At 36.5% G+C, this 12,489-nt stretch overlaps 1 protein-coding gene across 4 annotated transcripts in view; it reads right to left on the minus strand.

Annotated features, from left to right (window-relative positions):
• The window catches only part of SPOCK3 (SPARC (osteonectin), cwcv and kazal like domains proteoglycan 3), a gene marked incomplete at both ends in the record, with an annotated part of 157,229 nt that overhangs the window by 53,304 nt on the left and 91,436 nt on the right, over positions 1–12,489 (minus strand). For 3 of the 4 annotated variants that reach the window (XM_079534487.1, XM_079534486.1, XM_079534489.1), the window contains one exon: positions 5,468–5,594. The exons of the other annotated variant lie outside the window; for it this stretch is intronic. In XM_079534487.1, coding sequence (XP_079390613.1) covers positions 5,468–5,594 — 127 coding nt within the window. The remainder of the gene's footprint in view (positions 1–5,467; positions 5,595–12,489) is intronic. 4 annotated transcript variants of the gene reach the window in all.

The raw sequence follows: 12,489 nt of genomic DNA on the forward strand, positions 1-12,489 counted from the left end.
CACAAATAACTTCAAGGCATTACATAGGTCAAGGCTTAAATTCTTTTTTTCAGTCCATAAAGCAGAATTTTTTTTTTAGCTGAAGTATTAATGTTTATGTACACTGTAATGTATGTGCAATACATAGTTCTATATTAAACTAACATAGTACCCTGGAAGTGAAAAAAAGAGCCCAAATTCAATTACTGGCAGTATAAACATGTCATCCTCATCTAAGAAATACTGAGCTACTCAGAATTTCAGAACACTGAATGTTCTGTTAAGTATCTTATCATCTAAGGTGTCACCTCAATTTCTTACAGCTTTGGCAGCTATTTATTTTGAAAGCAGTTGATAAGAAGATATCAGTTAATGTATAATTTGGGATTTTTAGTACACGAACCTATTTGGAAAAACTGACTAAATGAAGTGAGCAAACCCTTCTAACACTTCTCTGACTGACTTTTTAAAATATCATATCCTATCACTTCTGGTTCCAAACAAAACTTCAAGCATTACTGGCAAAAGGCACTGATTACAAAGACTGGAACACCACACAATCTCCATCTGGTTTGTTAGCATTAGTCTTTCTTTTTAAACATTTAAATAATAAACATGGAGCTTCCAGCATTTCTGAGAAAATCAGACTAACCAGATAAAGTTTACTTGATGCATCAATGAGACAATATACCTTTTATCATGCTGACTAGTAGTGAATCGTATTCAAGAAATTGTCTTTTTCTCTCTTTCCAGCTGCAAGTCTGTGGACCAGTATGTTATAAAGAAATTTATTTCAGATTACATTTTGTTTCTAAGCATAGTAGGTAAACCTTAAAACTTATTTATTCTGGCTGTGTTTCATTTAGGTCTACAGCTGAGTAACAACGCACATAAGAAATAACCAGTGTATCAGATTAGCTCTGTACACTAACTGACAAACACGCAGGTTTGTAAATATTACTTCCATTTACCATAACAAATTAGATCAGTCACTAAAATATCTGATCACTCCTAAGATAACATTCTGATCACATAAGATAACAACTGGGAGTAATTTGAATAAAATATTCATAGACAAGTCATCGACAAAGAGTACCTATGGTTTTAGAATAACTTTCTGAAGCAGAAAGGAATTGCCAGTAGTGCAGGCATGTGTCCTGAAAACTCAGGAAAAGCTAACAAATAAATCAATAGATTTAACGTTCCTAACAGGGTAATGATTGAAGTAAAAGCAAGGATTTAAAATGTTGATACTTTTACGTTCTCTCCAAACAAGCTCTTGTATCTAACACACAGCTTCGACACGCAGATCAAGTCTTAAACACAGCTGAAGTCAATATAAACAGCACCAATTTGAAAAAAGAAATAAAAAATGGGATGTCCTTAGAATTCAGGCTTATGAAAAACAACGAACAAACAAACAAGCATTAAGTAAGGAACCAGTACTAAACTCCCTCTTTTGCAGACCATCTGTTTCTCATCCACTTTCGCCCCTCTAAAAGACAGAGGGACCATAATTTGAGAGACTGAAGTACTTGAATAAAACATCCACAACTTTGTCAAGTTAAGGATTCGTATCCTTTTGCTTGCTCTTCTGTATCTTTTCTATCTTAGTCTGAGAATAAAGTTTGGATTCATTATTTATGTGAAATAACATTTTTTTATGCTACTTATACCCACAGCATTGTCATCAATATTATGAAGTGTTCACATAAAGCAGAGAAAATACTTCATAAAAAATTCATTGTGAATATGAAAACAACTGAAGCAAGTCGTTGACAGAAGACCTAGAACTTACTGCCAAGATGATTCCATAATAAAATCATAGGGAAACTAGCATATTCCAATGAAATGACTTACATGATATTTTCCTTTCAAAATGCTCCAATCATTGCTCACAGATCTTTTTTAAGGATATGTTTTGTTACAGTGGGGCTACGTGCAAATCACCATTAGCCTAAGAAATATAGCTTCAGCCTATTATTCTGATGTGTGATCTTTATTTTTTTTCCTAGTGGTATTTTCCAAAGTCCTGCTTATAATATGCTACAGCATTAGTGAATTGCTTCAAGCATCTCAGCCATCACCTTATCCACAGATACACCAGCTTCATTCAGTGCATGAATAGAGAAACTCAGAATGTAAAACTAGACTAAGGCAACTTAAAACACACATATTCTTTAAAAGCTATTAACCACAAGCTGTGTATTAATGCCACCCTGGCAAGAAAACTGTCGGGTCTCTTTATGCTGAATTTCTTCGCACGTAATAATTAATGTTCACTTTGATAACTCAACATGCTAGCCTGCAAGTTTTATTTCAACATTCCTGTACTGTTAATAATTAGTATTTCCTAAGCGCTCTTTTTCCTCTATATTGACTACCGGTGAATGACTGTGGTCTGAGAGCACTGAAAGCCTTAATACGGCCTGTTAAAGATCAGTGTGAAACACAGCAACCTTACCTGACCTCAGATAAGCTCAATTCAGAAGTTAACCTTACTCATGCCTACTCATTATAGTCTGTTTTTTTCCATTCCAAAGCAAAAAAACCCAACATTCATGAAATATCCATAGTTGTATAATTTTATAAAATCATTTGCATGGGTTCGGCCTGAAAAGGGAGATTATATGAACATGGTGTCCCACTCAGATAACTGCAAGTTGCTGGCTGACTTACCATTTACTGACTTATTTTCAGAAAATATATTGCACATTTTGACACGGTCATTGACAAATGCATTATAAGCAAAAGAAAATTACTATATAAACTCCTGCTGGAGTTTGATGACAGACACCATGAAAATAGACTTTGCCTGGAGTAAAACATCCATATTAACATCAACTTTAAAAATGACTGCCCTTGAAATAACCTTGCAGAGACCTCTACTTAGATGCAACTCCACCCCTGGATTTCAGAACATAACACCACTGAAAAAAACCATGTAACCTTTATAATAATGCATAGCTGCTGTCATTAACTTTTTAATTTTTTTGTTCAGGCTTTCTGCTGCTGTAAATTTAGGCTCTACCATTATGAGGTAGTGAAATATGAAAGGAAGAGCCCTGCAAACGCACTCTGATGCCATGTTACCTTTGTCTGACATCCATTCAATGGGCACAGAGATGGAATAATATGTACTACTAGAATGACTGTAGCTCTGACAATGCACTGGAAGGGAAGCAGGGTACATTTACTTATTCCATTCTTTTCTCACCATTCTGTTTAAGCAACACATCCTCACCTTATCTTCAGTACATTAATTGAGTAAAAATGTCTGCAACTCATCATTATTTATAGACTTCTGTGTATCTCCTTCAGACCAGACACAGAGAAGCCATAAAGGTTACTTTTCACTCACAGGACTGTTCAGAATGCAACATTAATGAAGTTACCTGATTCTAAATGGATCAATTATTCCTGATTAGTTTTTCCCACACTTCCTGAAAAGAATGAATTAATTTCGAGATCTTCTGCTAGCATTTCAGAGCTTGTTCACACATGGTTTAACAATATGAGATACTGCACATCTCAGAATAATTTATTACGGGCAATAGACTGATTCTAAAAATGACTACAGGTTGCTTCACAGCTACAGAGACAATTTCTGTGCAAATACAGAACTGCTGGCTTCTTCTCTTCCTCCTCTACAATAAATAAATACAGCTAGAGAAGCTCATTCTTCAATTAAAAGAAATGGGGGCATCCAGGTTTGCCTTTTCATGCTCACATGGTTGCTTTTTTTTTTTTTTTTTTTTTTTTTTTTACCCTCCCCCCCCCCTTTTTTTGTGTGTTTACTTTATGATGACTGGTCTTAACATTTTTAAAATTAGTTCTACAGTTTCAGCTTAATTTGTGAGAAAACACTCCTTCCTTTACAATACTTCTTTCTGTGATCAGCAACTGCTTGTGCCTCAGCATGGTGGTCAGAGAAAAGTTACAAAGAACTGCTTTGTTCCTTGCTTCAGACAATATGCCAGCTCCCAAAGGCAAGGACAAGGAAACCCACAACATTATGATAACTAAAGCCTGCTTTCATTCTTGCCTTGTGTTCTCCTCAAAGGCAGCAACAGCTCCTCCAGGGTCTCTGTGAGACATAAAATTGATAATATACAAAACTACCCAATAAACAGGAAAAACACTTGTGATGCTTGCGTTATGTTGTGAAGACTGTAGGGAGAAATTGTGATAGATAAAGTTGACTTGACTTAACACTTAAAAAAAAGAACACTTACGTTTCAATATTAATTATCCCAAATTACTAATCCTGTGTACTTAAACTACAAAATCACAGGGACTGCCTTTTTTTTTGATAGCTATGTAAAGGTTAGACTTGGTACTTCATGTAATGACATGATCATGAATCATGACATGATTCAGCAAAAGAAACAGTAAAAATATAATCTGATGTCTAGTTACAAGACGCAAGCACATTTTAAGCTCTTGACAGAACACAGGAAATCACTGTGAATTAAAACAAGACCATTTTCAAATACTTAAATTAAACCTCTAACTCGTATTGATTCTGAAAAGACAGAATGTCTGCTAAGCCAGAGAAGGTGTCCAATATTCAGTGGGCTTCAGGTACCTGGTATAGAGAGTATTTAGCTTAATTTTTAGAGAGTTTTCAGTTAAAATTAAGATTCACGTACACTGTTCTTTAAGCGCTGTTGTTGTTAAACAAAAATATGAGGTTCAAGATAAAAGCACAAGAACTGTCAAGGTGGAGAAAATATTAGTTATACCCTGATTTTTTCTTTCTTCTACTGAAAGTTGTAAGGAAGATGCTAAAACAATCCATTTGTTTCCAGACTTCAAAACGAAGTCTCCCAATTTCCTAGTGACATCTGCAAGTTTTGAGCTGAGCACTGTACAAAAGCAGGCTCATGGCTTTTGGAGCTTCAGTGTGACCAAAATCTTTTCTCTACAAAAAACAAGTTAGACTGACCACAACGTTTTTGAATTATTATTCTGTCTCCAGATAGTATGACAGAAAACTCTTAAAATCGGCAAAGTGCTGATGAAAGAAGCGACGACAGACAACAATTACTTAAATTACTACTTTTTTTCCTCTGTATATTGTACATCTATGCCTTTAGGCTTGAAATAGGAAGCATCCTGTCAGTGGCCAACAGGAATATCTGATTTATGAGGTTTACCTGACCACAGACTGAGGACACACAAGACTTTTCTTCCTCTTCAAAAACCATGCCTTGGTGTCTGTAGCAAATACATTTCAGTGGAGCTTTGCTACGCTGCAGAGCACTGCTGCACTGTGCTTCCTTGGGCACTGCTGTTCTGTGCTGCTTGGGATTTGCCACCATTTTGACTTTTTGTCTTAAGATGTGCTAGTGTTGCTGAAGGAAGTGAGGAATATATTTAAAACAAATAAACGTAGATTTGTTTTACTATACAGTATTTTACATTCCAAGAGCTGGAATTGAAGTGAACATTGAAAGTATAATTCAGTTCTGTATTTAATTCTTACCTGAGAAGAATATGTGTGACCATCTGATCCACAAACAGGATTGGTATAAACTACTGGACACTGCTTGCAGTTTGATGAAATGGGACCACCCCTCCACTGTTTATGGCCTAAACCAGCCTCTTTCATACTGTAAGTAAACAAAAAGTATGTAATTCTGATAAGCAGTAGTAGAAATAGAACATAAGCAGGGTATTTTAACGAGCCTTCATAAACAATAAGCCACACATTATTTCAGCCATTAAGTAAAGTGCTGGCAGTCTTTAGTCTTCGCTACATGCTTTTTTGCTATCATACCATATTCACTGTAGCTATACTTGGTACCTGCATGTAATTTCTAAGACATCTTGGTAAAAAAAGATAATAAAGATGATGCTTGACTTGTATTTGCTCATTTTTTTCTTATTGAATAGTATGAAGAGAGCTATTATTTTATCTAGAGTTTAAAGAGTTAGCATTTACATACGATTACATGTTACTACAAGAAATTCAATAGAAGCAAGTGGTCCTTCAGAGTACTGTTTAGCTTACTTTGACAACTGTCTTTCACAGATGGCATTTCTCAAAATTCAGATTCCACCATCGAAGGTAGAGTTCAAAGTTAAATAGAGGCAGCTTGCTGGAACACAGATTTGAACTGCACGTGTTTGTATATACGTGCTTGCATGCATGCATCCAACCATATGCAAACATACAAAACCAGATTTTAACACAGACAAAAAGCTATATTGGCCAGTTTAAAGACTGAAATACGAACTAAGTTTTGACACTTCATCAAAACACTCTCCCAGCCTTCAGTAGCTCCTATCATACAGCTACTCTCTAAGAAAAATGTTTTCTTCTGGTTGCTCTAAATTAACAGTTATTTCACTATGTTTCTGTATGCTTTTTGCACCTGTGAAAGCATATACCAACCACTCTGTTCTGAAACACTTGTTTTATGAGAGCTGCCTAATTCACATACTGACCTACAATACGCCTTATACACTAATGGCTTCCATATAAATAAGAAAACAGAACAATAATTATTTTCATTCTGTTTCCTGCTTGGAATCTTCGTCAAAAATCTAAAAATGATCATGCTTAGGACTCAGCAATAACTTACCAGGATACAACAAAGCAGTTAAGTGTTCACACTAAAAAAATTCAAATCAAATCTTTAATGGAGCAGAACTCTTTCAGTTCAGTTCACCTACAGATCATCAGCAACTGTTCTGCTAATTAGTCATGAACCACCTCCGGAGAAGAACTTGTCAAGAGTAATAAAATGAAACGGAATGAGAAAAAAAAAAAACCAACTTGTCCTTTGTTTCTATGATGCGCAGAGTAAACGTAAGCAAATAGCTTGATGGTAAACTGGTAATGATCAAAAACAAAATGCCATTTGTTGGTTGCACTGATGTCTTTACGCTATCCTTAATTATGTCTGCAAACACAGTCTTTAAGAAGAAAAAGATCAGGTGATTTACATATACATGTTTACATTCGGATTTTGTAGTGACTATATTCTGAGCCGATTCAATTACATGTAGCATAATGAGTGGTAAAAATCTGTATGGGAAGTACGAGAAAAGGAAAGAACTCAAAGACATTGCTAATTCATAATAACTAACAATACTTTCTGCTGGATTGCTTTGTTTGAAGGCTAAACACACACCATTTCATTTCAATTAAAGAAAGGTACAGGTGAACAGCACTTTTGGTTATATATAATGTGTGGCAATAATCTTATTACTGGGGCTCCCTCTCACTTGACTTTTTCCAGCCTAATGAGATGGCTGCATCTTCCTCTTACTGCTTGTTTCTTCTGTAAGTTACAAATTTCCACAATCGTCTCAGAAGCCTGAGATAACTGACAGGGTTAGGGATTCCCAGCTATCAACCCATTGTAATTTCTGTTCATCTGAGCCAAGGTAACTGTAAAACACTGCATAAATCAATCGCAAAAACTCCACACATCAACAGAAAGAATTTTGATGTAAGTAAGAACCAGCAATTGGAAAGAGGACTTCTGAGCTACACAGAGGCTGCTGTTCTACATGGTTTCTCAAGACCAGTACAGATGACAGATTTTTAGCTTATCTGTCCTCACAATCATATCAATAACCTCAGTGGAATTTACAGAACAAATAAAGATGGCAATAGAGTGGGAGAAAGGCACTTCCAACTGAGGAAAAGGGATGAGTAAAATCATCTAAAGGAAGAAAAGAGTTTGATGTCTCAGAAAGGATCACAACAGTGCTGGACACTGGAACAAGCAGAGAAAACAAATCACAGGTCTGTGAAGACAAGCAGAGTGGTGAGAAGAACATAGCCAGAAAGATCACCTCAGACATAAGATTTTAAATGCGAGCTGCCCCAGGCCATTCACTCAAGGCTGAAAAGTTAAGTTTCCTCTTCTACACACAGCTCTCCTGAGACCTTCCGCAAATCACTCTCAAGATCTTAGCTTCCACGTAACTAGTATAACTTCCCTATAAAACAGAAGCATCTGTGTTTTCCAAACTCTAGATAAATGATTTCAAGATAAATAAACTATAAATCATGTTAGTCTGGAGATTCTGAGTCATGCAAATGCTCTAGACAGACATATGTTCAGAAGCCTTAGTAAGAAAAAAGGTTCTGTACTATAGCTGCTCAGCTATCGGACCATCAGTCGATAACCTGGCAAGGAAATAAGAAAGTCAGTGCAAAACACTTTGAATAGCAGGTACGGTGTTCAAAACACTTCATAAAATCTATCAGTACTGACTTAAACTTACATATCCTAACATTTCATTTCTCCCTTATGTAATTCTATCAAGTTTGTTTCCCTTGACTATTCATTAGTGCTTTCATGGGTTGTTGGTTTTTTTTTATGTGGGCTTTTTTTCCCCCACCTAGGCAATGACCATACATACAAATTGCCTACATGCAAATAATTAAGAAATGATTATAATGATAAACATCATCTTGATTTATAAAGCACTGTTGTATGAACGTGATAAAAGGATACAGGAAAACAGCTTAAAGACAACATAAATAATTCCAGTTACAACTATGCATTTAAAACAATATATTTTTATACTTTAATATGTTAGAGGAAAATGATCAGTAGACAAATCAGTTATGTCACTGTAAGAAAAAACTCTTTTTTCTTCCTTGTATTTGTTGTTGTTTTTTGTTGGTTTTTTTTTTCGATTTGATAAGCAAGGACATCCAGATCATCACAACTTGAAGTTACTAAAATTCTGCCATTTAATTTTGTGATTCCACTGCACTCACTAAAAAACTACTTGCCCCTGTTAGTTGGTTGCCACAATAAAAATAAGAAGCCATATACAAGACAATCTCTTCCACTCACAGATTTTGTACTTCTTGATTTCCTGAAAAACCACTTGGGGATCTCTCTAGCAATGAAGTACTAAATACAGAAGCTCTGCCCCCTCTGATACTGCTGACACCTAGTGATTATATTCAATCTATGGGTTTTAGTTCGCCAACAACACTTCTGATTACATTAACTTGCATAAACCAAATTGCACATATGCTTTTAGACTGCATATGCAACTGCATGTCTGGAAACATAATTAGGCAATCTGCTCAATTACTGAAGCCTATGTACCTGTTTGCATACATAAACTTACCTTTCCGTTTATACACTGATCACGCCTCCAAATAATTCAAGAAGGCTAAAAATAACACTGAATATTTTGCTGCACGCTACTAACTCTTTCATAACATGACTTTTTTTTTAATGACATATAAAATGCATTACTGTCCAATTCACTTGAATGAACGTAATAGCTAAAAGCTAGATTTGAGAATCCTCAGATACAGGTCTTCAAATGCAAACTGATAGAAACAAATTCGGGTTAGTAAAGAATTCATGTTTCAAGGAACTCTTGCAATTTTCCTCTGACAGCTATAGTTGAATTTCTTAGATATTCTTAGAATTACTCTGATTTAGAGACTGATTACGTTTTGCAGCGGCCTTCGAGAGACACAATCAGGCTGTGTCACATTAACATAATTAGAAAAAGCACTTGCGTTGCCAAATCCTATTTGTTTTTGTTAGACTTGAATGAATTTCCTTCAAAATTCCTTTTTCCTGTGGAAGCATCCTAAAATAAAACTACAGCTCTCAGTGTTTCTCTCCAGTGACAAAAGCAACCAAGATGATATGGTGTAATGAGCTGCAGGCAGCTCAGTACCACACTGATATTCAATCATTCCCCTCAAAGGGACGACAGAGAGAACTGGGAAACAAGTAAAACTCATAGGCTAAGATAAAGACATCGGACATAAAAGGAAGGGAAAATAACAACAATGATAAAACAACACAGAAATTAAGTGCTGCACAACACAATTGCTCATCACACAGCAACTGATGCCCAGACAGTCCCATGCAGCAGTAGTGGTCCCAGCCAACACCCCCAGTTTCAGCACACCACATGATATGATATGAAATATCCTTTTGTCCAGTTTGGATCAGGCATTGTTCTGTCCCCTCCCAGCTCTCTGTTTACCTCCAACCCTGCACTGGCTGAAATATCCTTAGCTCTGTGCAGCACCTGCTCAGCAGCAACTAAAACATCAGTGTGTTACCAACAATGTTTTCCTCATAAGTCCAAAACACAACATGGTAACAAATGCAGTATAGAAAATTAACTCAGTGGCAGCTAAAATTAGAACACACAGCCATTTCTTGAGTGTTTGTCTCTACATTATTTTTACTTTTTCATTATTTTGCATTATTTGTAACACATTCAAGAAGAATTTGTCTCAACTCTTACTATCTCCTTCCATCTACTTGTAATAACAAAATATGTGCTTACTTCAATACAGTTCTTGCCTTGTTACATAGTTTCACTACTTTCAGCAGTATTCTGTATACTTTTGCAAAGCAAAGACATCATTATTTTATTCTAAATATCTATGTAGGTCACTCCGGAAGTAATGCCCTCTATTTATTTTCTTGGAAACTACAACAGATAGAAAGAAGACAATATTACTATTTTCAGAGACAGAGCAAATTCTCAGCTACAAAACACTATTTTTCAACACAGTCAACATGATTAGCTATGCATTTTTGCCAGTAGTGAACAAGAGCCTGCATGCTGAGCAATGCAAAAAACCTGCACCAGCATCGCTGCTAAGGAAGTGTTGTCTATTCAGTCCATCTTTCATTAGTCTGAATAGACATAAGTCAGAAGGTGCCAAATCCAGACTATCTGGTGGGTGTGATCAGATAGCCCAGCCAGGATAGCCAGTGTGCTCCATGGTCTTGAAACTAATATAGAGCCAGATGCTATTGCGTTTCAAGAGAAATGCTGTTGTCTTCTCTGGCCTGACTCTGTAAGTTCTAGCCTTCAGCTCAGCCAGCATCATGATGTAGTGATCAGAGTTGAAGTTTTATCCGTGTTCCAGAAGGATCATGCCTTTCCTATCCCAAAAGACAGTGCGCATCACTTTATCTGCTGAGGTCAGCGTCTTGAAGATTCCCTTCAATGGGGAATTCAAGCGCTGTCACTTCAGGGACTGCCATTTTGACTCCGGCCCATAGTAGCACCACCACGTCTCATCACTCATAGTGATGTGATCCAGGAAGCTATTACTTTCAGCCTCCTACTGGTTATTACCTGCAATAGGTGCTCACAAACTTGCACATAGTCTTCCTTCTCTTCCTGTATCAACATCCGTGGGACCCACCTGGCACAAACTCTGTGATATTCCAGCGTTGCCACCATGGTTCCCAATGCACTGAAGCCAACGTGCAGCTCTGTGCACAGTATCCTGGTCACAACCTGCTGATTTTTGTGGATGAGCTGATCAACTTCCTCTTCATCTCATGGTGTCACAGCTGTGCGTGGCTGTCTGGAACATGGCTTGGCACCCCTGTCATTCTGCTAAAATGCACCACCATCTCACTGTGCTCACATCCACTGTTTGGTCTCCACCAACGTCTATCAAGCACCAATGAATGTCAATGGGTGCCATTTTTTCTGCATGGAGGAATTCAGTGATACACCTTCGCTTCAGACACACTTCCACATCAAATGCCATCTGTCACACGGCAACGCTTAACTTTAACTGCCATAGCACCAACATCTGGTGTTGTGAGCCAGTATAATAAAATAGGAGGCACGCCTTTTGGAGCAGCCCTCGTATAAAAAAAATTAAAGCCTTAAGAAAATTCATGTGTATTTTTTAAAAAGTTGTAAGTAACACTGCTGAAATTTGCCTTCTATCTGTGCCACTTTGACTGTCTGAAGTTAGCTAGTATAGCATTTTAATGAGATGGAAAAGCATTGAATGCACAGCAACACAGAAATGACTTTTCATTATTTAACTTATCTGTTAAATAATAGTTGCATGAGAAGTGAAAGGAATTTTAATACACAAATACCTGAATGAATAATTATGCACCAACCTTTTTTCCTTTTTTTTTTTTTAATCAAACAATACAGGCATTTCTAGAAGCAATGTGTTGCACATGATTATGTAAACTACCAAAAGCTTAGAAGCTTTTTTCATGGCTTTTTTGCTAAGAAAAAAAATATGATTTCAGATGTTGGAGCACGCAAAGATCCTATTTACAGATAGTACTGTACATGTTTCTCTTTAATCTCCTCAACTACCCCACTTGTCACTTACATATCCAAGCATGATGAGCATGTATTTTCCTACCTCTCCATTACAATATGATTTACAAAGAAATAATATTAAAAGACTTGAATCATAATCATTACATGTTATGCTAGTTTTCTGTTCACCACTGTCACACAGCCAGATTTTTCAGGAGATATGCATGTACAAATATTACAATGAACATCCAAGATATCAAAATGAGGAGAAAAAACAAGACTTAAGGTAATGAGCAAATAATGGGAAAACAAAGAGAAAGAGGCCTGACTTAGAGACTAACACTTACAAATAAATAAAGACCTTAATTTCCAGATGGTAGGCTGCATGCATATGCTGCATTAAAAAAGCCATTCCATAGTGAGAGAATTGTGTTGCAATCTCAAGGAAGAATTGACCTC

The sequence above is a fragment of the Tetrao urogallus genome (genome assembly GCF_951394365.1).
Source record: "Tetrao urogallus genome assembly, chromosome: 4".
NCBI lineage: Eukaryota > Metazoa > Chordata > Aves > Galliformes > Phasianidae > Tetrao > Tetrao urogallus.